The sequence below is a fragment of the Etheostoma spectabile genome, chromosome 16 (assembly GCF_008692095.1).
Source record: "Etheostoma spectabile isolate EspeVRDwgs_2016 chromosome 16, UIUC_Espe_1.0, whole genome shotgun sequence".
NCBI lineage: Eukaryota > Metazoa > Chordata > Actinopteri > Perciformes > Percidae > Etheostoma > Etheostoma spectabile.
Genome location: NC_045748.1, coordinates 8057104 through 8080875, shown reverse-complemented (window position 1 = coordinate 8080875; position 23772 = coordinate 8057104). Strand labels below are relative to the sequence as shown.

The following is a 23772-nucleotide window of genomic DNA, read 5'->3' as shown; positions in this document are numbered from 1 at the left end:
TTACAGCATTCATTTTGTGGAATGAAATACTTTGATCTATGTCAGAAGGTATCACAATACACTGACAATTTTTTTATATTCATGCCTTTTTTTAAGATTTAAATGGATACATTTACTTTATTTTGCTACTCTTATAACACAATGTGACACATCAGTTTGCAAACACCTCCCTTAAGGTCATGTTAATCACCACACACTAAAAAAAATTCTAGTGAAGCCAAAAAGGATATTAAGCAGCCTTTTTACACTGTACTGTCTAAACATTTTACTAAAAAGGGAGGATATTTTAAAAAAGAAAAGAAAAATGCTGCTCTGCCTGCCTTGGTGTTCATATTAACAGCCTAATAAACTGGGTGTGCTCTTATCTGCCTGAGAACCACTGATAATAGTCTTTTCGGACTCATGGCAGCAGACAGCCCCTGGTGGGTGGCCGTGCATGTACTGTGTGCGCGCCCTCGCGTAAAATTGTCAGAGAGAATGGTTAAAATTGGTATGCACTTTAATCTCATTTGCGGGTCAAAGCTCATCACTATTTTCTTATCCTAATCTTTAAATTGCATATTCATATTTTTCATCTCACACATACTGGGATCAGTGTGTTAAGCCGTTTGTTCGTATTGTTCGTATCTCTCCTTCCTCCTTCACGGGTCCCTTCAGTTGACTGGTGCGTATATAAAAGCACATCTTGTGGCTGTGGTGTTAAATGGACGTTGTGAGGCGGACTCTACAGGGAGAGGCAGGGCTCACTTTACGCCACACGGTTCCGTATCAGCGTCTCGTCATTGTGTGGAGCCGCTATACGTACCGGCCTCGCTTTTTGTCGGCGGGCGGGCAGGCAGGCAGGGCCGCGCCGCATTTCCTCTCCACCGGTGCCTCAAACCCCGCCCCTGCCGGATGGGATGTATAAAGAACCGCCATCCTCGATTGGCCCAGGCACATGTCCGTCAATGCTTATTCCTGACACACTGATGGGACGCTGACGGCGGTGGGCGGGCGCAGCTAAGAAAATTATAAGGTCATTTGAATTACGCCTGCTAGCGAGCTTATCGGCTGCAATGAACCCATAAATGATATCAATGATTGTGACAATGAACGGATGATGACCACGGGGTCAACGTCGACGCGCACAGTCAGGCTAATTTGACACCACCGGAGGAGAAGCAGCAGCAGCTCTTTGTGGCATTACAACAAGAGGGGATCCCGGTGCGTGTGTCTGTGTCTCTGTGTGCGTTTCTGTGAGCCTCTGTCAAGCCAAGCGAGCGGCGGAGAGGGCGACCAGGCTAGCCTAAGCCGATCAAAGAGGAATCGCACACAACGGGTTTCACTTCTGGGATTTCTGCGCACCTATATGCTGTGACGGTGTGAACGAGGTGCAAGGTATGTACGCAAAAAAACTAATCGCCCCGACACCATCCGATCTGACTGTGCGCACTCGCGATGTTCAACTTCACGGATGGTTCTGGTTATTTCCTAGGAGGAGAAAGGGAAAGATTTTGGCTATCACTCTATTGTCCTCTGTCAACCTTACGAGCGACCCGCTGACTCGAGACTGTACTGTAGGACACTTTAATCACAGGCAGCTCTCGGTCCATGAAAGGTAATTTATGTGAACGTGGACTGCGTATTCAGCATGCCTCTTCTTTATAGAAGAGGCTGCTTTCACACTGTCCATCCGCTTCCTTGCTATAAGCCGATGCGCGCAACACGCTGCGCATCCTGCTTCCTAGATGCGCTTGTTACCATGATAACCTATGATAACCTACATCATGTTATACAGATACATAATGTCCAACCGGGTAACGATTGAAGGCCCTGGCTCATAGCGCACATGGCATGATTAGCGAGGCGTAGTCTAACCAATGGTGGGGTTGAGCCTCGCAATCATTTCCCCATCCACTACCGCAATATGATGCTACGCGCTATTTGAATTTCCGGGTGTAGCGGATGATGACGCTTTTTTCACACTGTGAAGTGGCTCTCTTAATGCATTTCCTTTCCGTGTGAAAAATCCCATCGTGTCTAACGTTATCCCTCGGACATTCAAAGTACTTGTTTTGTAACAGAGCGGCGGTCTATGTTTTGACAGCAGACTCATTGGATTGCTATAGCCATCATCATCGTTACAGCCACATGCAGGGAGAGAAAGCAAAGCATATCCAGTCAGCATCTTGGCTCCTGAAAAAGCTATACTGCCATCCTGCAGTGTTTTTCTACATAGGTTAATGAATAGATAATAAGCAGCCATGTAAACCTATCGTTTACTGCTTTAGGATCATCTTCCAAACTATCAGGTGGCACTGAACACCAATGTCAACACATGCTGTTCTATGCTGCTCTCAGCTGTCACCATAGACAATTTGCTTTGCATTAGGATTTCGCTTTCTGACTCAAGGTCTCTGTAGCCTTGAGTTTTATTCAACTGCAAGAGAAAAGAAAAGTCAAGGATTTTTTTAGCTTTTATTTTGCTGCCCGTGTGAGACTATATAGTGCACTCAAAAATGTTTGTGTATTTCTGTTTACATGTTTATGACCACTTACAGATTTCATACAAGATGAAAACATACATTACTGGTTACGTATAGCCGCCTCTTCCTCATTTATTGTAAGTGTACCACAGTTGATTAAAATGGGCACAGGATGTTTAAACCAAATCATTCTTGTGTGTGTGCGTGAACTTTTAGGATGATGCGTCTAGGGTGTTCCACAGCCCTGCTGTTTGTGTTGAGGCTGCTAGTGGGCTTGCCTTGGTTCCAGGTTCTCCCGGCCATTCTGATCTTCTACCTGGGAAGTGGAGGATGGAAATTTCTGCAGATCTTTGCCAAAACAATTGGCAGAGACTTACAGTAAGCATGAGGATTTTGTTTATGTGTAGGCATACTCCCGGTTTTAATTAAACCTAAAAAAAAGTCATGGAATTTGCATGTTTGTAATGCCCTTTTAAGCTTGGACAAATTATTACTATTGTTATTTTCCCCCATTAGCTTTTTTTTTTTTAACCAGATACTGTAGGTCTTTTCTTACTGTCTGACTGCTGTCAAATGGAGCCACATTCCAAATATAATGCTCCTTGTAAGAATCTTGACAGTGACAAATTATCTGTTGTTTTGGTTCTACACTCCAGAACATTGGACCTGGAGTGAAACAATGACTATGAGAGTAATGTTATGACTTTCAGCTTCAATTTGAGCGTGTTATCATCCATACTGGGTGAACAGTGTTAGAACTGAAGCCCTATCATCATCCCTACCCACTGCCCTGTTTAAAAATAATTGGGGAAATCATAGCTCTTTTTATATATACAATTGGTTGTACAGTGTTCATTCATTATGGATTGTAGAGCAGCTAAAAGCCCCACTATCAAATCTAATGCACTGGATACACAGCAAAATCAATAGTAAATGTGTCACCATCCTAACACTTGCAGGCATCCCAACAATTAAAGTTCCTGAGAAGAATTACAGTGGGGCTCGAAAGTTTGAGCACCCCAGGTAAAAATTTGTATAATGTGCGTAAAGAAGCCAAAAAAAGATGGAAAAATCTCAAACGCATTAAATGACAGATTAGACATTCATAAAGTATGTCACAAAAAGTTAGATTTAGACCGCCCCCTTTGGAAAGCCAAGACCTGGCAGTGTCATGGATTGTTCTCAATCATCGTCTGGAAAGACCAGGTGATGTCAATCTTAAGATTTTAAATGCTCAAACTCATCTGACCTAGCCCCAACAATCAGCACCATGGGTTGTTCTAAGCAGTTGTCTAGAAAACTGAAACTGAAAATAGTTGACGCTCACAAAGCAGGAGAAGGCTATGAGAAGATAGCAAAGCGTTTTCAGATGCCAATATCTTCTGTTCGGAATGTAATTAAGAAATGGTAGTCATCAGGAACAGTGGAAGTTAAAGCAAGATCTGGAAGACCAAGAAAAATATCAGGCAGAACAGCTCGCAGGATTGTGAGAAAAGCAAGTCAAAACCTGCGTTTGACTGCACGATCCATCCAGAAAGACAGACACTGGAGATACTTGTACAAATATGGTCTTTGTGGAAAAGTCATCAGAAGAAAACCTCTTCTACGTCCTCACCACAAAAATCAACGTTTGAAGTTTGCAAATGAACATATAGACAAGCCTGATGCATTGTGGAAACAAGTTCTGTGGACCGATGAAGTTAAAGTAGAACTTTTTGGCCGGAATAAGCAAAGGTACGTTTGGAGAAAAAATGGCACAGAATTTAATGAAAAGAACCTCTGTCCAACTGTTAATCATGGGGGTGGATCAATCATGCTTTGGGGTTGTATTGCAGCCAGTGGCACAGGGAACATTTCACGAGTTGAAGGAAAAATGGATTCAATAAAATGTCAGTAAATTTTGGATGCTAACTTGATGCCATCTGTGAAATAGCGGAAGTTAAAGAGAGGATGGCTTCAAAAATGGATAATGATCCTAAATACACCTCAAAATCCACGGTGGATTACATCAAGAGGCGTAAACTGAAGGTTTTGCCATGGCCTTCACAATCTCCTGACCTCAACATAATTAAAAATCTATGGATAGACCTTAAAAGAGTAGTGCGTGACAGACAGCCCAGAAATCTCAAAGAACTGGAAGACTTTTTTAAGGAAGAATGGGCGAAGATAACTCAAATAAGAATTGAAAGACTCTTGGCTGGCTACAAGAAGCGTGTCCAAGCTGTGATACTTGCCAAAGGTGGCAGTAAGAGGTTATTTTGAAAGTGTAAATGATGGAAATAAAAGCTAACTGTTTGTGACATATAATACAAATGTCTAATCTGTCATTTGATGCCTTATGGAGATTTTTTCATCTTTTCTTGGCTTCTTTATGCACATTAATACAATTTTTTTTACCTGGGGTGCCCAAACTTTCTTGCCCCACTGTAGTAAGCCAAACAATACCTTGCACTAGCAATAATATAATACCGTACAACACACTATAGTTTTTGCACCTGCTAAAGATTCACACAGACTGCAGTCAGAATAAATAAACTTAAACATTCGAGTCCCATTTTGCTTTAGAAGGACATAATGCAGTTTATTGCAGTAATTCGTCAGTTTGATTATTGGACATATTATTTTGCTTGTTACTGTGATGTTTTTCATAGGAGAAACATTTCCAAGTAGTGTTCTCACATCTTTAGCTTTGCAAAAAAAAAAATAGCTGAAATCTTTGAAAGCAGCTTTGAAAAACTACCCAAAAGACCGGTGGCTCTTCCTCCGCAGGCCTGGTTTTACAGTGAGTGTTAGCAACACGTTCCTGTTATGTACGTTTCAGAACGGGACAGGGCAGTTAGTCGGAAATATTTTCAACTAAGCACAATAGAGAGGATCAGGGAGTAGCAGATCTTTTAACTGTCTTGCCTAAAGCCAATATTTATGGTTAGTTACCATGGTAATTGGTTTGTGATTAACTTCTTTTCCCTTTGTTGCTCCAGTAATAGTAAAACAGGAAACTGTAAAAGGTTTTATGACTTCACCATGACATATTAAGCCAATGTAACCAAACAAGTAGTAATGAGCGTTTTTCTATGACCCTTTTGTGTACAAAATACGACCTCTACTCTCTTATTGGTTAGAGATAGAAAAACACAGTTTCTAAGTCTGTTTTAAAGACATTTTTCTGAAACCAATTTTTCTTCTTCTTCTTTAAATCTGATACTACCTTAGCTACTGAGTTGTGTGCACTTGCACACGTGCAAATGAAACGGGTTGCTAAAAGTAATGAATAAATGGTAGAAATAAGTAGTTAAAAGTAATGACTAATAGTTCAAATGATTAACTAAAAGTAATGGATGAATGGTTAAAACATTCAGCATCACTCCGAGTATTAGTTTCACCGTCCACTATCCATACTCGGACCGAACAGGTTGGGAACCACCAGTGTAGGGTTCATGCAACAGAATGAGCTTCAAACAGCTTTTTTTGCAGCCAAGTGTAGTAATGAAATAACTAAAACAACTGTGAAACAATAGATTATAGTTATCTGGACTATCATGAAGCCAATATCCAGTGTAATCATAAAACATATCACCACCACCACAATATAGCCTTGAACCTGGCACAGTATATTTTTATGATGTTTCTGTAGTTCTACAGTGCCCACTATCTGTACCATTGCACCATGTATACCGTATATGTTATTGAGTGATATCCTTTCACATAGGCAGACGCTGCCCCAGGGACCCACCCAGACACCTCTGTGATAACGTATGCACAGTATACAACTATAAATATAAATGAGCTTCAAAGTATTAGGCGATATATATCAATGTACTACGAAATTAATAAATCTCTAATTACTACTGCATAACATTACAAGTGCTAGAAGATCCTAAGTTTTTAGTTTGATTTCTCACCAATTATGCGTTAACTGTGGCCAGGAAGTGACTGTGCTGAAATTATAACAATGAACATTTAGTTAGCTTTATATTTTTGTAAAAGTCAAGTTGTTGCATATTAAACCTTTGCAAATATTGTCTGTTTTTAAAATGCTACCAAACAAAAACAGTTAACTCAAGAACTATGAAGTCAATCTAAAAATGTGTGTTCCTTGGAAAAAGGCTTAAGGTATATGCAATTTGCAGTTAATGAACCAAAACATGCAAAACTAACACATTTTTAGGTAAGCTGGATTGGCTTTTAAAGCAAAGGGCAAAGTGCCTTTTGGAATTATACCAGGGGGAGTTCTTTTAACTGTCTGTTTTCTCCTTTTTTAATATTCTGTCTTGCTCCTTCAGTGCGGCCGGAGTGCTATTGCGGGTGAAGATGAATGTCAGACGCCACCTCAGAGAAAAGAACACCATTCCCAAGATCTTTGCTGAAACCGTGCGCCGCTACGGCGACAAAACAGCACTTATCTTTGAGGGGACTGGGGAGAGGTGGACCTTCCATCAGTTGGATGAGTACTCCAACAGAGTAGCCAACATGCTGTTGGAACGGGGTTTTAAGGTAGGGCCTACAAAACAAAATATCCTAGAAAGAATTGTGATGAAAAAAGACTTCTGTGGCAAAATTTTACACATCTTGGTCTACAATCCCTTTTGCAATACTGATTTCTTTTAATTGTTAAAACTCTCTCAGACGTTATTTCTATCCAGAAGGAGGTACAAACTCTTTATAGAGACTTACGTTAAATAAAAATAAACCGCAGTAAATCAGTTGATAACAGTCAGTTTGACAAAACCCCTCCTTTTGTTGTTTTCTTCCTCAGGATGGTGACGTGGTGGCCCTTTTCATGGAGAACAGGTCCCAGTACGTGGGCCTCTGGCTGGGCATGGCCAAGATCGGAGTAGAGGCCGCTCTAATCAACTTCAATTTGAGACTAGAGGCCTTGGTCCACTGTGTCACCATCTCCAATGCCAAGGCTGTGATGTTTGGCTCGGAGCTCAATGATGGTAAGAGCAGAGAGGATGGAGGAGGTGGATGTGTAGCGTTAGCGATTGGAGAAGCATCTGAAGGATATGTGGGACAGATTGTGTTTGTTATAGTTGTAACATTGTCAAATTCATAGCCAAAGAAGGGCTGTACAATCTGTACAGCGCTGCCTTCCGATGAGTGTTGCTGTTATGTTTCCGCTGTGATGAGAAAGGTGAGTGGTGCAAGGAGAAAGCAACAGAGGTCATAAAACATAGATGGCTTTCAGAAAGGGTGTCTCTTAAATATCAATCAATGGAATGGCTGATGAACGGAAAGATGGGAAGAAGTAATGTAGAGGGAAGTGGAGAAATGTCTCCATTCATCACACTGCAGTGTTTAAGGCCTGAGTTGGTCAGAGAGAACTGATAAATGATAAACTAAAACAGATCTGAGGTGTATACGGAAAAAACTGAATCAACAACTACATAGTAAATTATGTAAAAATGTATGATGTAAAATCAGCGCTGTTACGTCACATGAATTGGGAATATTTTTAATAAAATCTCTTGTTTTAATGCATACTACTTTACCGCATCTTAATTAAATAAATATCAGTTTTCCTCCAACTCTCTTCTGTTCTAAATTGTTAAACAAATTAGATTTAAATCAACTACTACTATCACTCTTTTTGAATTTCCAAACAGAACTTAATCCCTGTTCTAATGTCTAATCTACTAACCTGCAGTGTATTATTAAACATGTCTTTCATTGCTTACATTTTGGAGCCACGTATGATATGAAATTGCAACAGCTCAGTAACACGGTTAAATTAAGGATCTATATCAATCTCTTCATCAGAATCAGAATCAGAATCAGAATCAGAAATACTTTATTGATCCCCGAAGGGAAACTCTGTGTTGTAGTTGCACAATATTATAAATAGTGTAGAAATACAAGAAATAAAGAAATATAAGGAATTGGATACGTACGGTATTTACATAAAGGAATGTTATTATACATTATTTACATAATTCACATAATTAATTCATGAGCCTCTTTGGGTAACATTGGGCATCGAGAACTGATTCCTACTTGGAATTGTTCCAAAAATGTTGACTCCATTGGAATCCTTTCTTTATTACAATCATTTGGAATCGTTTGAGGATTTGGATTCAAATCCGATCATCAGTTCCATTTTTAACATGCTCAAGTTTTGGTTTCCTAAGCAGCCAGGCGCTTGTTGTGTGGCAGTCGTTGAGCACAGTTTGCAGCGCTCCGGTGTGGCTTTATTTCACGTTGAAAAAGCGGTTTGCAGTTTAAAAAAAAATAATAACAAAATAAAACTTTCCTCTGTGAAATAAGCATGTGATCCCTTTCAAAACCAACCCTCAAAGAATTGTAATCGATAAGAACCGGAATCGAAAGGAAGAGTCAGAATTGGAATCTGAATTGTTACAATCCAAACGATGCCCAACCATACTTTTGGGTCCCTGCCCAGTCTGAAAAGCCCTGATCTCAACAGTTATAAAGGATGAATGAGTTTTGAGCTGTTCAGCCTGGGATTGAACAGTGTTTGTGTTGGATCCTGGAGTCAAGTGATATATGGCTTTTAAGTAATTAAAAAGGCAGCCTCTTTGCTACAGAGCAGGCCACTTTCAAGCCAGTAGCATTAGTACTTAGCCAGCATGACATAAGATAGATGACTTAAGATACAGTCTTTTTTTCAGGGGAAAGTATCAGAGCTGTTTCATTGTGTTCTCTCCCTTCTTCTGTCGCTCTCAGTAACCTATTTATACTTTCTTGCCCTTTTGTCAAACTGTACCTTTTATGTCAAGGTATTTTTTTTCTTTCTCACTCCCCCACCTGAAACCCCAAGTTAGCCTACCCTGTCCCCTGTTCTCCTTCCCTTCTTTTTTCCCTTGTCTGCTATTATACCGTCTTTTCCTTCTCTCTGTCTCTAATAATGCTTAAATGTTGTGCCACATAAAGCCCACATGTAATTTGGAATAGTGGATTAAAATCAATTTTTTTTTACTCTTATAGCGGTGTCTGAGGTCCACAGTTTAATGGGAAAGGAGGTGCAGATGTTTTGCTCAGGAGAGTGGGACCCCAAACGAGTTCCGCGGGGATCCGAGAGCCTAGAGTCCCTGCTGGATGCTGCCCCGTCTCACCTGCCAAGCCGGCCACAACGCTGCTTCACAGGTGAGAACACAGTGAACTGATCGGAGCAGAGTTTCCCAACAGTGTTAATAGATTCAAGAAGACCATTTAACAAAAATACATTTCACAGCTGCTCATTTTAAGTGATATTTTCCATGGTGTCGTAATAATTAAGCAACCAACAACGGATGTTCTGGTCATCAGGAACGGAACATTAAAAAATGTCAGTACGAACTCTAACCAAATAAACACAGCCAATTTTAAAAAGTCATTTGTTTCCGATTTCTGATAGTATGACAGCACAGACAAGTTGAGAAGTGATAAGTAATACTGTTGGCACCAAGCAGTGACTAGCAGTCAAAGAAATCACATAATTTTATCATACTGAAAAATGAAACCTCTGCACTGAAACAAAAATGTCAAGTTTCTTTTTAGTTTTTTCACACAGTCGGTATATAAAAAAAGTCTGTGTTCATTATTTGAAATATTATTGTTTCAATACTATTTAATATATTTATGACTGCAAATATACAAAGAAGCAGGACAGAAACTTGAAATCATATTTTTATGAAGTAAAAACAAAATACATTGTGTAGCGCTGACTGACCAAATGTGAGAAATGGTTATCAAACAAGAATCCTCCACTCTTTTTACAGTTATAGTTATTGGGATGATTCATCACCAGTTATATGGGTTACTTGTGTGTAAGACAACCTAAATACAGTACATTGACTAAAGGGAGAACAAATTGTATATTACAATATTAATAATCAAGTCATGTCCATTTATTTATATAGCCCAACATCACCCAATCTGCACAGAGTACTTTGTATTTTTTTATTAAATATTATTTAGACTTTCAACCTTTTATCATTTTATTACAGAGCTAATCAGTGAGCTGTTATTTAATGAGTCAAGTCCCACCTGCTCACTCACCTTTGTTCTTGAACACTACATGAAATATCTGATAGCCACACAGTCTGTAGCAGCAATAAAACCTGTGACCTTTGTCACAGGTTCTCAGTAAACCTGGCGCCCACACAGCTGATTTGCTTATGCCAAACAACTCTGTAAAAGGAAAGGCAAAAAAGTCCAGGGTGCTCAGGAAGTTCAGTCAGATGTTTGAAGGTGCAGAAGTATAGAAAAAAAGGAAATCAAGGCCCTGTTCTTCAAAATTTAAAAAGCTATAGAAAATAGCTACGCGTTGCGGCACAGACAACCTTCTTCAGGGTGTTCAACTCTGAAAGGGTTTGAAGTTTGTATGTGAATTGAAGTAGTATATAGCCACCATAATCCAGTTCTCTAGCTGTAAATCAGAGCTCCAAAGTGTACATCGTCTGTTGAGCAATAGTTGCAGGTTATTACAGATCCAATCAGTTGTGAGCAGGAAAGCGTAATCCAAACACAAGTGGTTAATTGTGATGCCAGAGACCTCTCAACTGGATCTAGAGCCAAATATGTACATCTGAAAACAGGATTTCTCTGTGTAACCACTAGACCACTTTGCTCACACACTGCACTGTATCCCCTGAGAAAAACGGACATTATGGTCTAATTTTTAACACTCCTTCAGTGCTGTAACATAGTCAAAATGAGCCTGTAATTAAGCTTCATCAAAGTCCAGCATTTATACTCCTGCACTGCTAATCAGAAGTGAGCATTCAGCAAAATGTTTATTTCAAAATGAGTAACATATTTAAACATGACCGAGCATTCATGTTTACGTGCTTAAGCGCATGCCAGAACCAGTCATAATGCATTTAAGTTGTTGACATCCCTCTCACCCTGCTGTCTGTTTCAGATCGCCTGTTTTACATCTACACATCGGGAACCACTGGGATGCCTAAAGCTGCTATTGTTGTGCACAGCAGGTAGGAAGGAGCCGTGCAGCTCGCTAACAGACACTCAGGGACTGCAGCTGCTCTGATCCATGCTTTCATGTGTAGTATAAATACTTTTCTAAGAGAATGGAGGAGAAATACTTAAAAGTTGTTGGTTTTGTTTTGACTTGTGTTACTTTCTTCTCTTGCCATTCTGGTTTTCAGGTACTACCGCATGGCAGCCTTGGTATATTATGGCTTCAGGATGACTTCAGATGATGTGTTGTATGATTGCCTTCCACTCTACCACTCTGCAGGTAAAATCATAACTTGATTTGTGTGTGATTTAAAGTTGATAATTAAAGTTACAACCTTTTTTTAGTCAGCTATTTATTTCATAACATTCATCTTGGTGAATTTATTTTAAAACAGCATCCGGCCTTATATGGTGGATAACGCCAATTGGCAACAAAAAGTGTTGCTAATGTGTACCTGTGTTTTTGAATGAAACACATTTAGTCTCAGTGTTTTTGATTTGTGCCTAGAGGAAATGGTGTATAAATTGTTGTTTTAAATTCTCTGTCCTTTTATTGTTCCCGTATTGAGGACAACATATATTTCTTTGTCTACAGGTAACATTGTGGGCGTGGGCCAGTGTATAATACATGGCATGACTGTAGTCATCAGAAAGAAGTTCTCTGCGTCACGTTTCTGGGATGACTGTGCCAAATACAACTGCACTGTAAGCATAATGTAGATTACAAGTCAATGCTACAAATTTGGTATGCAGAGTAGATCACCACAACCGCTTGCTCAAAAGATGTCTTTCCTTTCACTTTCTTTAAAAATAATCAAAAGACTTAATATTTATATATTTAATATTTAACTATTCCATTTCATTACTGTGCAATATTTATTTATTTATTTATTATTTAGTACTTAACCATTTAATTACTGTGCAAAATGTATCTATTACTTAGTACCTAACCATTTCATTACAGTGCAAAATTGATCTATTTGTTTTATACTTATCTCCTTTCACACGATGTGTATTCAAGTCATTTTTATATGTGCATACAGTTGCTCTCCCGACTGCACCTGCCCCCCCCTTTTTTTTCTCTGCACTACCTACATTGTACATATTTTTATTTTTTTATTTTTGACTTTTGATGTTTTTGATATTTTATATTCTTATATTTTTGTGTCAACACTGTAAAGGGATTGCTTCAATCTCATTGCACAGGTACTGTGTACTTGTGCATAACGACAATAAAGGCATTCTATTATTCTAATGTTATTCCCCAGTTAATCTCTTTGAATCCCTTTTTTGTTATTGTAAGCTTGGTATTAAATCAGTAATTAGTCTATTCTTATGGCTGTTCCATCTCATCACTGAACTATTTTTCTCACTACCGTCCTGCTCCACTCTCCTCCAGATTGTGCAGTACATTGGTGAGATCTGCCGATACCTGATGAACCAGCCGGTTCGGGACATGGAGAAGCAACATCGTGTGCGCATGGCAATGGGCAACGGCCTGCGCCAGTCCATATGGGTGGAGTTCATGAAGCGCTTCAATATCCCACAGATCGCAGAGTTCTACGGAGCAACAGAGTGCAACTGCAGCCTCGGCAACTTTGATAACAAGGTGGGAATGTGCAACAAATTGGTGATGATGCTCTGACCAAACAGGCTTTCAGGTTGTTGTTGTTTTTCTGCCTAGATTTTCTTTTTTAATTGGTGTCCCTGTAGTGAAATACTCTTTTTAGAAATCCTAGACTATCACCACCCACTCAAGTTCTTTCAACTAAGAGTTTTACATTATGTTCAGTGGCTTTTCTTTTCGGTGATGCTCTAAAATCCTCTTCATCTTAAGCACTCTGTTATTCTAAAAATGTTTTCTCAGTTTTGGTTGCTTCTTATCAACACAACACACAGCGCTGCAGCTTTTTGGCTGTTTGGAACTGATCAGCCTTGTTGATTTTTTTTCTTTTCTTCTATGCTCTAGATTGGAGCGTGCGGCTTTAACAGTCAGATTCTACCCTTCATCTACCCCATCAGACTAGTGAGGGTGGATGAGGAGACCATGGAGCTCATGAGGGGACCTGATGGTGTCTGTATTCCCTGTAAACCTGGTAGGTTTACTCTATACACATACTATACTAAACATCAACTTTACACTTGGTTAGCTTAAATGTACATAGACCTGGGCAAGTAGTCTGTACTTTTGGCAGATGTGATTTTTGTACACATTTTTCTTTCAACTCACTGGCAATAATAAAATTAGCTGGCTAGCTAAGAGCTAAGGCACATGTACAGAGATGTCAATGATGTGCTTGTCCTTTTTAATAAAGAAAATAAAACAAAATGAAATAGCCCTATATGTTAAGAAGATAATAAAAACTTTATCTCTTTGCACTACTCTCGGCATACTGCAGATTTTTGGGGGGAAATTTCAACATCGAAAGTTACTAGTTGAGCAAATGAAAACTCAGCTCATAGGTTAATCTGCTCACAACGAGGCTTCAACAGACTCCCTCAAAATGATTACGTAGCATTGTTTTTATCATGTAGGTGTTGTAGACATACAGTCATGCACTGACTGGTGTTGTCCTTTTTGTAACCCCTGATGGAGCTTGAACTATCCACTCTGTATGTGAAAAGGGTTTGATTTGCCATAATTGCCAGTTATACATACATTATCTCTCTCTCGCTCTCTGTCTCTAGGTGAGCCTGGGCAGCTAGTCGGCAGGATCATTCAGAATGACCCTCTTCGGAGGTTTGATGGTTATGTCAACCAGTCCGCAACCAGCAAGAAGATTGCTCATAGTGTCTTCAAGAAGGGAGACACTGCCTATCTCTCTGGTTAGACACACACACACACACACACACACACACATACACACACACACACACACACACACACACACACACACACACACACACACACATACATTGAGTTATTCACTGTGTTACATGCTGACTGACTTAAGGTTGATTTCACACCTATAGCTTGGGAGACTTATGGCATTTTTCCATTAATGGTACCTGCTCTACTTGCCTCGACCGCGGTGCCCCGCTCTCCTTTTTCCATTGCAGATTAGTCCCGCCTCATGCGTGAGGCGAGCCGTGGCGGGTCGTCATAGCAGGAAACTGCCTTGACCTAATACGACTCTCGGTGTGTTGCCACAGCCGGAAGGCAAATTAGTTTCTAATAAACCTGGAGGCAACGACAACAAAAAAACGCTGGATGAACTATTTACCGGTAAAATATCTGTCTCTAGCAATAATGATGCAGGGATTAGTGACAATTCTCATTGACCAATAAGTAGTCTGCAGGTTTTGACGTCACCTTTTGGTATCGCCTCAGCTCGCTTGGAACCTCGATTGAGGTATAACTACAAAAAGTACCAGGGACTTTTTTTCGTAATGGAAAACCAAAAAAGGCAAGAAGAGTTGAGGCGAGTCGAGTAGGTACCATGCAGTGGAAAAACGCCATTAGTTGTTGCATTTTTCATTTGGTTTGGTTAGCGTTCACACTGCAAAATTGTCGAGTGCACCAAACGTAAACAAATCTCATGTAGTGGAAACGGTCGAGTAAAACTTGCTGACACTTCCTGGTCTTAGAAATAAAGGAGCGTGGCTGGTTGGCTCCGTTGGTAGTGCAGGCGCACATGTACTTCGAGGGGCATGCCTCGACGCGGAGGTCCAGAGTTTAAATCTTCCCCCTCTCCTCTCCCCTTTCATCACCTAGCTGTCCTATAAAAAAATAAAGGTGGAAAAGCCCCCAAAAAATAATCAAAAAAAAAAAGTTTTTTATGACCAGCTGTTAAGGAGAGGGCGAGCCCTGATGAAAGAGAAAGATAGTGGGTTGTTACTACGAGCGATGTGTGGTCATAGTAAGATTTAAAAGTTATGATCTGTTTAATTAAGGCTGCACGATTATGGCTAAAATGATAATCACGATTATTTTGATCAATATTGAGGTCACAATTAATTATCACAATTATTGGTTGATTTTAACCAAAACTAATTTTATTGTCACATAGGCTATTTATAACTGCTTTCACATCCATATTGTGCTACATTTCTCTTATGTTGAAGTTGTATATTGTACATACATACAGCTGTAAATGATTTTCATTTACGGATGTAAATGAAAATTATCTGAAATAAATAGAAATAAGAAGTAAGAAGAAATAGCATATATTTAAAAAAAAATACATCTCTGAGAAAGCTCTTTCACTTGTTTTCAACAGTCTTTAAAATATCGCTCGATCTCGCAAATTTGATCATGGGAAGCCCAAATCGTGATCAAAATTTGATCAGTTGTGCAGCCCTATGTTTAATCAGATACAGTACAAGTCCGTAAATTGTATACAGGGTCGAATTCATTTAAATTGCAGGCTAGTAAATGTATTGTTTTTTGGTTCACTTCCTATGTTTGGGTCAGATTGCGTTCTTATTTAAAGTGAATCAAACGCTAGTGCACTTGAAAGCGAACCGAGACCCCTGAGTCTGGTTGTTTTGGTCCTCACCAGAGTTCCCAACACCCCAAACTAACCAGACTGTCCAACTAAACGCTCCAGGGTTTGGATAAAACGGCTCATGTGTGAAAGTACAGATTTTTTTGCTCCCCTCCTCTCACCAGGTGATGTGTTGATCATGGATGATTGTGGCCACATGTACTTCAAGGACCGCACAGGAGACACTTTCCGCTGGAAAGGAGAGAACGTCTCAACAACCGAGGTGGAGGGAACTCTCAGCAGGCTGCTAGACATGAAAGATGTAGTTGTCTATGGAGTGGAAGTGCCAGGTAAAATCTGTCAATGTACATGCTTGATTATTTGTTCTTATTTGGGGTTTTCCTCAATATGTGTCCAAAGACGGTTTTGGTTTGGCGCTGTGCAAGAGTGGGCACAAACAGCATGTCTGCTCTCTGTGCATGTCTTCTTTAAAATAGGTCGCTGCATTGTGTATAGAGAGATGAATACCGAACAGATGTTTAACGAGAACCCTACTGTGTTAAATACTATAGTTATCACAGCTGCAGTATCTTGGCTTACGCTTGACCTTTTGGGATATAAAATGAATTATACCATTTGAAATGTCATTACATATTAAGCTGAGCTGTAGTTGAGACTCTGCAGGGGCAAATCACAGACTTTCCAGTCACTGGGATTAGATTAGTTAACTTTATGAATCCGCAAAACTAGTTTGGCATGCACAGTGACAAAAAACAGAAGATACACAAGCAGACAACATATGAAAGACATACTGCCACAACAGTAATAGCAGTAACACACAAATTAACATATATCCTGAGAAAGCATTAGTGTTGCTCAGGAGACCGCCTAGCTAAAAAAACTATACTAATACAATCAATGATGTACTGAGGTCTTTAGAAGTGTCTCTTTCAGTACTAGCAGTATTTAAGGGTGAGTGTACAAGTGAAACTGTGTAAAGTCACAAGTTGGGTTCTACACATGGTCTCAATGCACAAACACAAGCATCGGTTTGACTTTAAATGCCAAATGCTCCACAAAATGAATCCTCTGACATGCCCCTTTCTGCGTGTACAGGAGCCGAGGGAAAAGCTGGAATGGCAGCCATCGCTGATCCGTCTCACTCCACTGACCTGGAGAAGCTTGTGAAAGACATGGAGAAAGCTCTCCCGCCGTACGCCAGACCTGTTTTCCTCCGCTTTCTTCCGGAGGTCAACAAGACAGGTAAAATGCTCTTTTCACTGCAGTTTGTGTTTAAAAAAAATAAATAAAAAAATTAATCATGAAAAATGAAATTTTCAGAAGCTAAAATTGGAAAAAATTATAAAAAATTACAACTGGTTTCAAAAGATTTCTGAATTAGACCTCAAACCTTCATAGCTGGCGTCTAAAGTGCCCTAGTTTTCTTTATTTTTCTAATACTGTATATGAGACAATGATCTCAGCCACTGTTTGGGACTCTTAATCAAATTATTTAGAACTGTTCCAATAAGGAGTCCAACTATAATGTCCCTTCGTCCATCCATCCATTTTCTGCCGCTTATCTGGGACTAAGCAAGGTAGTCCAGATGTCTCTTTCCCCAGCAACGTTTCCCGAGGCATTTCCCAAGCCAGATGAGATGTATAATCTCTTTGGCTTGTTTTGGGTCTACCCAGTGGTCTTATACCAGCCAGAAAATCTCTGAAGAAAGACGCCCAGGTGGTATGCGGATCAGTATTATCAGGCCATGAGTCCAACAAACATTATTGTATTACTATCATATAATAATATAATTGATCTTTTTTTTTTTTTAGAGAAAAGCATCAAGTCCTCACAATTAAGAAGCTGAAATCAGAAAATGTTGGCCTTTTTTTTTTTCTTAGAAAATGACTTAAATGATTAATCGATTATCAAAATAGTTCACTGATCTAATGTTGCAGTTCTGTAATGTTAGAACTGCACTGCTTTGTAAGGGAATACATTTAAATTCTATGTGTACAAAATACTGCTTATTAAGAATAAACACTTGATTGAATAGTGGTGTGTTTTTGAATATTTTTCTTGAAGCAGTGAGACAGGGAAGTACAGTAATATTAGTACAACGTAATGGCAGCTTAATTGGCAAAATGAAATACCTATATAATTTCTGTCTCTTTCTCAGGAACGTTTAAGTTTCAGAAGACGGACTTGCGTCGGGACAGCTTCGACCCCACCACGGTGTCAGACAGACTGTACTTCATGGATTCCAAGAGAGGGTGTTATGTGCAGCTGGACGAGGACCTTTACCGTTCCATACTGTCTGGGAAACACAAATTGTGATTAGCAGGCTGACCACTACATCTACACATGTGCACATAAATACACACATACAGAAAAGAAGACATTATTTGACCAGAATGCAGGGCCTTGTCTCCATATACAAAAATACATATAATGTGATAGCCATACACACTCCTTACACCCATACTCAAACGGCAACATATATTTACACATACATACACACATTGTATTCTCAAAACCACTTTGCTCTTTAAAATTCCTAAAAGCAGACTTATGCACGCCACACAGCACCACTCCGTCCATCCTTTCCCGGCTACTCCTCTCGCTACCTCAGCAAATGCAGAGAGAGGCCCAAAACTAGTAACCAGGTCTATTTGGTAACCTGAAACCACCCTTCATAGCCACAGTTTCCCTGCCCACACGGGCCTCAGCAGCCACGCCTGTCCATCCTGGTCCATCAAACCACATGTTGCTGCGGGACACAACTGGAAGGGGTGTGGAGTACAGGCGGCCAGGCATCCAGAATGCAAAAACTTTAAACCACAGATATCCACAGACTTAAAGGATGCTGAGAAGGAACATGGATTATTTAGTACAAAAAGTGTGTGAGCGGCCTATGAGGACATAAACTGTCTCTCAGCGAGATTTTGTGAAGGACTGGAGGCTCTACCGTCGACTTCACCTGCACAATTAGCCAGCAGTGACAAACCTGTGTGACAACTACATCCGTTCCTCTAGATGAGGTTAACTTTATGGAAGTATTTCCTTCACCTCTCTGGTCTCCTTGTCTTCATTTCCACCCTCGCTCTGCAGAGCTTGAGATGAAAATGAGGAAATGACAAGAGTTTTTTTAATTTATTTTTTAAGGGAAAAAAAACAAGGATCTTAGGGATTTTGGAAAGCCTTTGACATGTAACCCACGGTTACAGAAGTTAAATTGGACCAGTGGTTGAAGCTGAAAGATCTACCAAAGTGCAAAGGCCTCCAGTGTTAGCAGTGAAATAATCAGCTACACCACATGAGAGCTGATATAAAACAAAGCTTTTTATTTAAATATGTCTGCATCACACCAAATATATTTAAGTTGTAGTCTTTGTTTACATATTTAAATGATATATACAAGCTTAAGTAATTTAAGTTGTTGTAAAAGAATTCTTTTTTTTGTCATAGTGCAAATGTATCCGGTTGTTTTTGCTTTATCGAAATCTGTGCTTCAGTTACTCTTGGAGTCCTTTCTAAAAAGGAAGTTCCAGTTTGCATTTTATATCAGCAGCTGGAACGCAAAGTGATCTGACTGATTCAACCCTGGGCTAAATACTCGGGGCTATTTCCATAAACAGGACTTGTTCACATACTGAGCTGACTGAGCTGGGTATGTGTGTGGGGCTGTATTGTGCAGGTTTTGTCCTAAAAGGTAAACCATTGTGTGTGTGTGTGTGTCTGTCTGTGTGTCTGTGTCTGTATTCTTCTAAAACACATGAAGAGGACTTGACTGAAGATACCGAAGCACCAAATCGCCTGACTAGCCAGGACTTGTATTTTCAACAACATGCTGGTGCTAAAGGGTGACGTCCTGTCAAATTCAAGAGAGCCGAAAGATCCAAAGATTCAAAAAGGGGTGCATAGGGTGCGTCAAAATGCAACGATAGAAGAGGAGAAAATGTGCTTTGTCATTAATGTTTTGTCTCTTGTTTGCAGTAGCTGTCTTCAGAGGTTGTAGTAGCATGGATGAGCATCATTAACCACACAAGCGGAGCACTGTGCCTTACTGCGAGTTCCCCTCCCAGATTCACAGGCCCTGGCCCACACATTGTATCTCATATGGTTCCTTATGTTGGACTTGTTCTATTTAGCTTTTATCTACCGTAATCATATTTGTCTGTCTACTTCTACTATGACAGTTCCCTGTCATAGTAGCCTCGCATAGCTGGCCTAAATCATGGCAGCTCATACGTTTTTATTCTGAAAATGATCTGCTAAGAATCCATGGCAGTCCAGAGACTGGCGCCTTCATCCTGCCGGGTGCTGGAAGAGGTTTTGTTGATTTCTCGATGGACAAGAGTACTAGCTAGTTACCTATCTATCTATCTAACTATCGTTACTTCCTTTTCTTTTGAGTCTGTTCCGGACCTTACTTAGTCCAGACTGTAACCTTAATTTGTCTTCTAGATTTCCTATATGTTTGTTTCTTCATTTACTATATATATATATATATATATATATATATATATATATATATATATATATATATATATATATATATATATATTAGTTCACCCAAGTTTCCATTTGTTCAGCACCTTTACTTTACGCCTTTATCATCTGTCGGCCTACCACTACAATCCTTTCCATTCATCCATCTCTTAACCCCTCTCTGCTTTCTTCTCCGTGGCATTTCATCCTTTCGGGCTGGCACCTTTGTTTGATCCTTACTGTCTTTGTCAAGTCTCCGTTCTCCACCATGTCTGCTTCATGTTGCTGGCCTCAGTCAGTAGTATAAACAGCAGTTTAGAACATTTCCGATATTTCCTAATATGAGTTTTAGTGTTTTGATGGAGGGATTTTTTTTAGATTCTTTAAGAAGTCTGTTGACATAAAGCCCCAACTACACACTCAAAACTGTTCTCGAATATCTTTTGCCGATGTTTGTGTGTAGTCTGCCATTACCATGAGACATTTTGTCTTGCTTTTGCAACTGACCCCATCCCAAATCATCTCCAGTACAGCCGGGCTTGCCATTGCCATCCGTGTGTGTACCTGGCTGCAGTGTAGAGGCTTATTAGCCTTTTTTTAGTTTTATTGCGGCAATGCTTAGGCTACTTTGTTTTCTGCAGACTGGTTCTTTATATGTTTAAACGTCTTTTCTTAGTTCGTACTTTGCACTGACTGAAAAAGTTCACCTTGATGGCTGCAGTCTGCCGATTGTCAACGTCTCTCTCACCTGTCATTTCCCTGTTTGGGGGAATGTATTTATTCTTTAATGATGAGTGTGAAATGTTATGAATGTCTAAAAAACAAAACAAATGAGTTACCGATGATGAGGGTATTATAAAGTACAGTGTGACTAACGTATCCATGGGAACACAGTTTGGCTGTTATGATGCTTGTGGCTGAGGGTTGCCAACCCTGACCAAACAGTCCCACAGCAGAGCAATCTGAATAAGTTGTTTCCTTTTTACACTTTTTTTTTTTGTATGTGTTTAAATTATTTTTTTTTCAAGTTAATTATAATTTGATTGTTTCACTGCATAATGGGTTTGCGTTTTGTTTTCTTTGTATAAAACCGTAGCTTTGCGATGTTGGTATGAAAAAAAACGGGATTCATGCATGAGTGTAAGACAATCGAATGATTTTTTTTCTCTACCTTTTTATAAAAGACACTAGGAACCAGCCAGGGAGCAACCTTTCCTGGATTCAGTTGGTGTAGCAATTCATGTTGACCAGAAGCCAATTGGCCATTTCGCAGCTAATAAAAATTGTATTGAAAAGTAGATGGCAAGCCAGACAAGTCAGGTGGAGGCCTGCAGGCAGTGACACATCTGTGGGAGAGGGTGTATTCACGTTTTGAGACACCTGTTTGACCAGAGGGGGGCGCTGTGTCCTTTCTCAAAAAAGAGGGTGAAAGACACAAGTTCCCATGCCATCGTTTTATCAAGCAGGAAAGGACCTACTGACTACTACTTAAATTACTGAATTCAGTAATGTATTAGGGAAAATGAAACCATGTAAAGCACTGTACAAAATGACTGGCGATCTATGGTCATTACACACCAGACGAGCCATACGCTGATCCGGAAGCCCTGGCTGAAGAATTGTGTTTCTGTGTCTCTGGTCTTGCTGTCCCTCATGCCTCTGAACATTTTTTTCTCACACTGCTTTTTGCACTTTTTGTTTGTCTGCTTTTCCCTGTCTTGGTCCTCAGGAACATCAAAAATTGCTCGAGAAGGAAATAAGTTTGGACACGTCTGCCTATGTGTTGGTTTGTGTTTTAAATTATTTTATGTTCTCTCATTGCACACGCAGCAGCTCTCAGCCTGTGCAGTGTGTGTGTGTGTGTAAGGGAGGCCTGTGAGGTGTGCTGTGTGTGTGTGTGTGGGTGACACACACACACATACTGATGTTCTCTTGTACACTGAAGGCTTTCTGTATACATGCATTTCAAGAAAATAATACAAAAGCAGTGCTGCAAATTGAAAATCATTAATAAAAAAAACTATTTAAATTGTTCACTTGGGCTCCGATTGTTGTAGTACTTTCTTGTTGTGGAGCAGATTTCATAGTTTATACAGATTTGGGCTATTAAAACCTAAAACATGTTGGCGATATCCCAACAGTTTCAACACTAACCGCACAGCCTTTTACCTTAAAAACACTGTGGTCAATGTCCGAAACATTGGGTTAAGCAGTTCACTTTGGGTCACGCTCAGATGGTTTCCTGTAAAATGACTTCCAGGTAAACTTTACGCTATTTACGCATTTGGGTTTTTTAATTAAATTATGGACCCCAACTATCTGTGACAAAAGTAAATGGACCCTTTTAAGCAGTCTAACAACCAAACTATTCCTTGGAATTTACATATAGTACTACACTATTTTCCATATATTTAACTTACTACTGTATCAAATCTCAGGGTGAAGAAATGGTCGTGCCCGTCCAATAGTTCTTATGCAGGTGTATCAGAGAGGAGCTCAATATCTTGTAAAAAAAAAAGTAGAGATGTCTGAACACTGCTGTTAAAGACATTTGTTGAATCAAATCCCACTTTAAAATATCATTTAGTACCCTATGCAAAAAACATTCCTCTAGAGGAAACAGAAATTGAATTAGACCCCAGACACAGCTAAAGGACTCAACAGTGAGCTCTTTTGTGCAAACACACCTCCCTCCAGACCCACTTTCAACATGGTATGGTCAATCTGTGCATTCATTTACTCCCCATTGGCCCACAGCATCCACTACAGTCCTAATTTTAGCTATGTCAAACTACTCAAGCTGACCTCAGAAAAACAAAATTAGACCTTAGTGCTTCTACATTAGTAATGTTTTATAGTTTACCTTCACCTGTGAACTTGTTAATACATGCCGTTTTGAGTCATTTATCTTTACTTATTTGTACTTTTTGGGAACCTGTCAAGACAAAAACACTGAAATGAAGGAAAGTAAAACTGAAGCTTGACAATAGGTTTCAAAGTGAACCTGAGAACCTCTTCTACGGAAAGGTATGACTAGGTTCTCTAGTTACACGAGTGGTAATTATCAGTGGCGTTTCATATTTTAGATGTGCAAAAGATTTATACCTGTTATATCCTGTTCTATATGCAAATCTCTTCAATCTTGACATCAATTCAAGCCAAGAGTTAAGACTGTGGCAGTGGTGGAAAAGTACCACACTTAAGGACCAAAGTATTTCTATTTTTTGTACCACTGGAAACACTGTACTTTTTACTCCAACTCATTGGCTATGGTAAAAGATTTTACATAGAAAACATTATCAACTTCTAAAATATGATACATTGATATAGATTTAACTACCCAACAGCATATAAAATAGTTCCACTTTGACATTGGAACATTAAAGTGCCTCTTGCATATGAATGCATTAATTATAATAATGATCCAATAATGTATAAATAGGCTTTAGCACTGACAGAAAACCTTTTG

At 39.6% G+C, this 23772-nt stretch overlaps 1 protein-coding gene and 1 long non-coding RNA gene across 2 annotated transcripts; one reads left to right on the top strand and one right to left on the bottom strand.

Moving 5' to 3' along the window:
- Window positions 1-358: 358 nt before the first annotated feature.
- LOC116703965 (uncharacterized) lies at window positions 359-9116 on the bottom strand. Its single transcript, XR_004335551.1, has 3 exons — window positions 8754-9116; window positions 5564-5566; window positions 359-369 (listed from the first exon to the last, which is right to left on the bottom strand). It is a non-coding gene; the product is annotated as an uncharacterized LOC116703965 (long non-coding RNA).
- slc27a4 (solute carrier family 27 member 4) lies at window positions 960-19465 on the top strand. The gene is made up of 14 exons (XM_032539036.1): window positions 960-1377; window positions 2682-2843; window positions 6749-6959; window positions 7222-7405; window positions 9411-9569; window positions 11329-11398; window positions 11573-11664; window positions 11980-12089; window positions 12784-12993; window positions 13354-13480; window positions 14073-14210; window positions 15997-16161; window positions 16928-17074; window positions 17992-19465. Exons 2-14 carry the CDS (start codon window positions 2683-2685, stop codon window positions 18147-18149), a joined length of 1932 nt encoding a protein of 643 aa, XP_032394927.1. The 5' UTR covers window positions 960-1377; window position 2682; the 3' UTR covers window positions 18150-19465.
- Window positions 19466-23772: the final 4307 nt, after the last annotated feature.

Bases quoted from the DNA above. Each gene is read 5' to 3' on its own strand.
- slc27a4 (XM_032539036.1), top strand. From the start codon at position 2,683: ATGATGCGTCTAGGGTGTTCCACAGCCCTGCTGTTTGTGTTGAGGCTG. The intron at 6,960-7,221 runs GTAGGGCCTACA...TTTCTTCCTCAG, and splicing joins TGTTGGAACGGGGTTTTAAG to GATGGTGACGTGGTGGCCCT. The intron at 7,406-9,410 runs GTAAGAGCAGAG...TTACTCTTATAG, and splicing joins TGGCTCGGAGCTCAATGATG to CGGTGTCTGAGGTCCACAGT.